At 41.9% G+C, this 1,847-nt stretch overlaps 1 protein-coding gene across 1 annotated transcript in view; it reads left to right on the top strand.

Moving 5' to 3' along the window:
- LOC119588315 (ADAMTS-like protein 4) overlaps positions 1-172 on the top strand; it is a gene marked incomplete at its 3' end in the record, with an annotated part of 1,663 nt that extends 1,491 nt beyond the window's left edge. The window contains 1 exon segment of the mRNA XM_037937005.1: positions 3-172. Coding sequence (XP_037792933.1) covers positions 3-172 — 170 coding nt within the window.
- Between the last annotated feature and the right edge of the window lie 1,675 nt (positions 173-1,847).

Here is a 1,847-nt window from a genome sequence, read left to right as displayed (position 1 = left end):
AGCCATAAGGACGGAGCAAGGCTACATCATCAACGGGAATTGGGCCGTATTGCCTCCGGGCCGCTACATGGGCGCCGGCACGGGGTTCTACTACAGGCACCCACGCCCACCGGCCGAGGGGGGGGAGGTCATCCACGCCCCTGGGCCCCTCGCCACCGACGTCGATGTCATGGTAGGTTGTGGTTGAGGGGGGGTTGTGGTTGAGGGTTGTGGTTGAGGGTTGTGGTTGAGGGTTGTGGTTGAGGGTTGTGGTGTTGGTTGTGGTTGAGGGTTGTGGTTGAGGGCTGTGGTTGAGGGTTGTGGTTGAGGGTTGTGGTGTTGACTGTGGTTGAGGGTTGTGGTTGAGGGTTGTGGTGTTGGCTGTGGTTGAGGGTTGTGGTTGAGGGTTGTGGTTGAGGGTTGTGGTGTTGGTTGTGGTTGAGGGTTGTGGTTGAGGGTTGTGGTTGAGGGTTGTGGTTGAGGGTTGTGGTTGAGGGTTGTGGTTTGAGGGTTGTGGTTGAGGGTTGTGTGTGAGGGTGTGGGTTGAGGGTTGTGGTGAGGGTTGTGTTGAGGGTTGTGGTGTTTGGTTGTGGTTGTTTAGGTGTGGTTGAGGTGTGGTTGATGGTTATTATGGTTGGTTGTGGTTCAGGTTGTGGTTCCTGTGGTTTGGTGGTGTTGGGTTGTGGTTGATTGTGCGTTAGGTTTTGTAGGGTTGTGGTGTGGTTTTTAGGTTGTGTTGGGTTTGTGTTGTTTGGTTGAGTGTTCGTGTGTTGATTGTTGGGTTATTGTTTCAGGGTTGTGGTTGGGGTTGTGGTTGGGGTTGTGTGTTGGTCTGTGGTTATTGTGGTTGAGGTTTTGTTGAAGGTTGTGGTTTCTGTGGTTGAGGTGTTTGGTTTTTGGTGAGGTTGTGTTTGAGTTTGTTTTGATATTTGGGTTGTTGGTGATTTGTGTTTGTTGTGTTTGTTTGTTGTGGTAAAGGGATATTGTGGTGTTTTGTTGGGTTTTTGGTTGTAGTTGGCTTGATGGTGTTTGTTGGTTTGTTCGGGGTTGTTTATTTTGCTTGTTGCTGTTTTTTTCGAATGTGGTTTGTGGCTTGATTGTGGTTGAGTTGTTGTTTTCGTGTTTGTTTGTTAGTTTTTATTTTTGTTGTCTTTTCATTCTTTAGTTGTGTTAAGAGTTGTTTAGTTGTGTTGTTCTGTGTTGGGTTTGTTGTTGTATTGAGTTTTCCGTTCTTTGTTCGGTGTTGTGTTGCAGGTTTGTAGTGTTTGTTTAGTTTTGGCTTTTTTTTTAGTTTTTAGGTTTTATTCTAGTTCTGGTTTGTTGAGGCTTTGTCTCGTTCGTTCTTTTTGGTTTGTTGTTTTTCTTGTTGTTTTTTTAGTTGTTTGCTTTAGTTGTGGTTGTTTTCATTGATGGTTTCTTTTAGTTTTGTTGTTTTTTATTTTTTATTTTTTTATTTCTTATTCTTTGTTTTTTTTTTTTTGCTTTTCCTGGTTGATTCGTGCTTTTTAGTTCAGTTTTGTTAGGCAGTCTTTTATTTTGTATTTCGCTTTTGCTTTTTCGTTTTTTTTTCTTTGCTATCTTTTGGGATTGCTCCTTTTTTTATTGTTTTCGTTTGGTTCTGTCTTATCATTTGGTCCTTGGGTGATGTTTTCTTTGTTTCAGGTTGTGGTCCTTATTTTCATGGTTGTAAGGTAGTTGTCGTTAGCTGTTATCAGTTGTTGATTGGTTTGTGTCTCATGTTAACATCGGTTTATTTTTTGTTTTTTTGGTGTTTTTTTTTTTTTTTTTGTGGGGGCCTTTTTTTTTTTGGTTTTTTGTTAAAAAAAGGGTTTTTTTTTTTTTTTTTTTGGTTTTTTTTTTTGGGGGTT

The sequence above is a fragment of the Penaeus monodon genome, chromosome 23 (genome assembly GCF_015228065.2).
Source record: "Penaeus monodon isolate SGIC_2016 chromosome 23, NSTDA_Pmon_1, whole genome shotgun sequence".
Taxonomy (NCBI): Eukaryota; Metazoa; Arthropoda; class Malacostraca; order Decapoda; family Penaeidae; genus Penaeus; species Penaeus monodon.
Note: the sequence above shows the minus strand (reverse complement) of the source record. Positions and strands in the feature narration are given on the sequence as shown.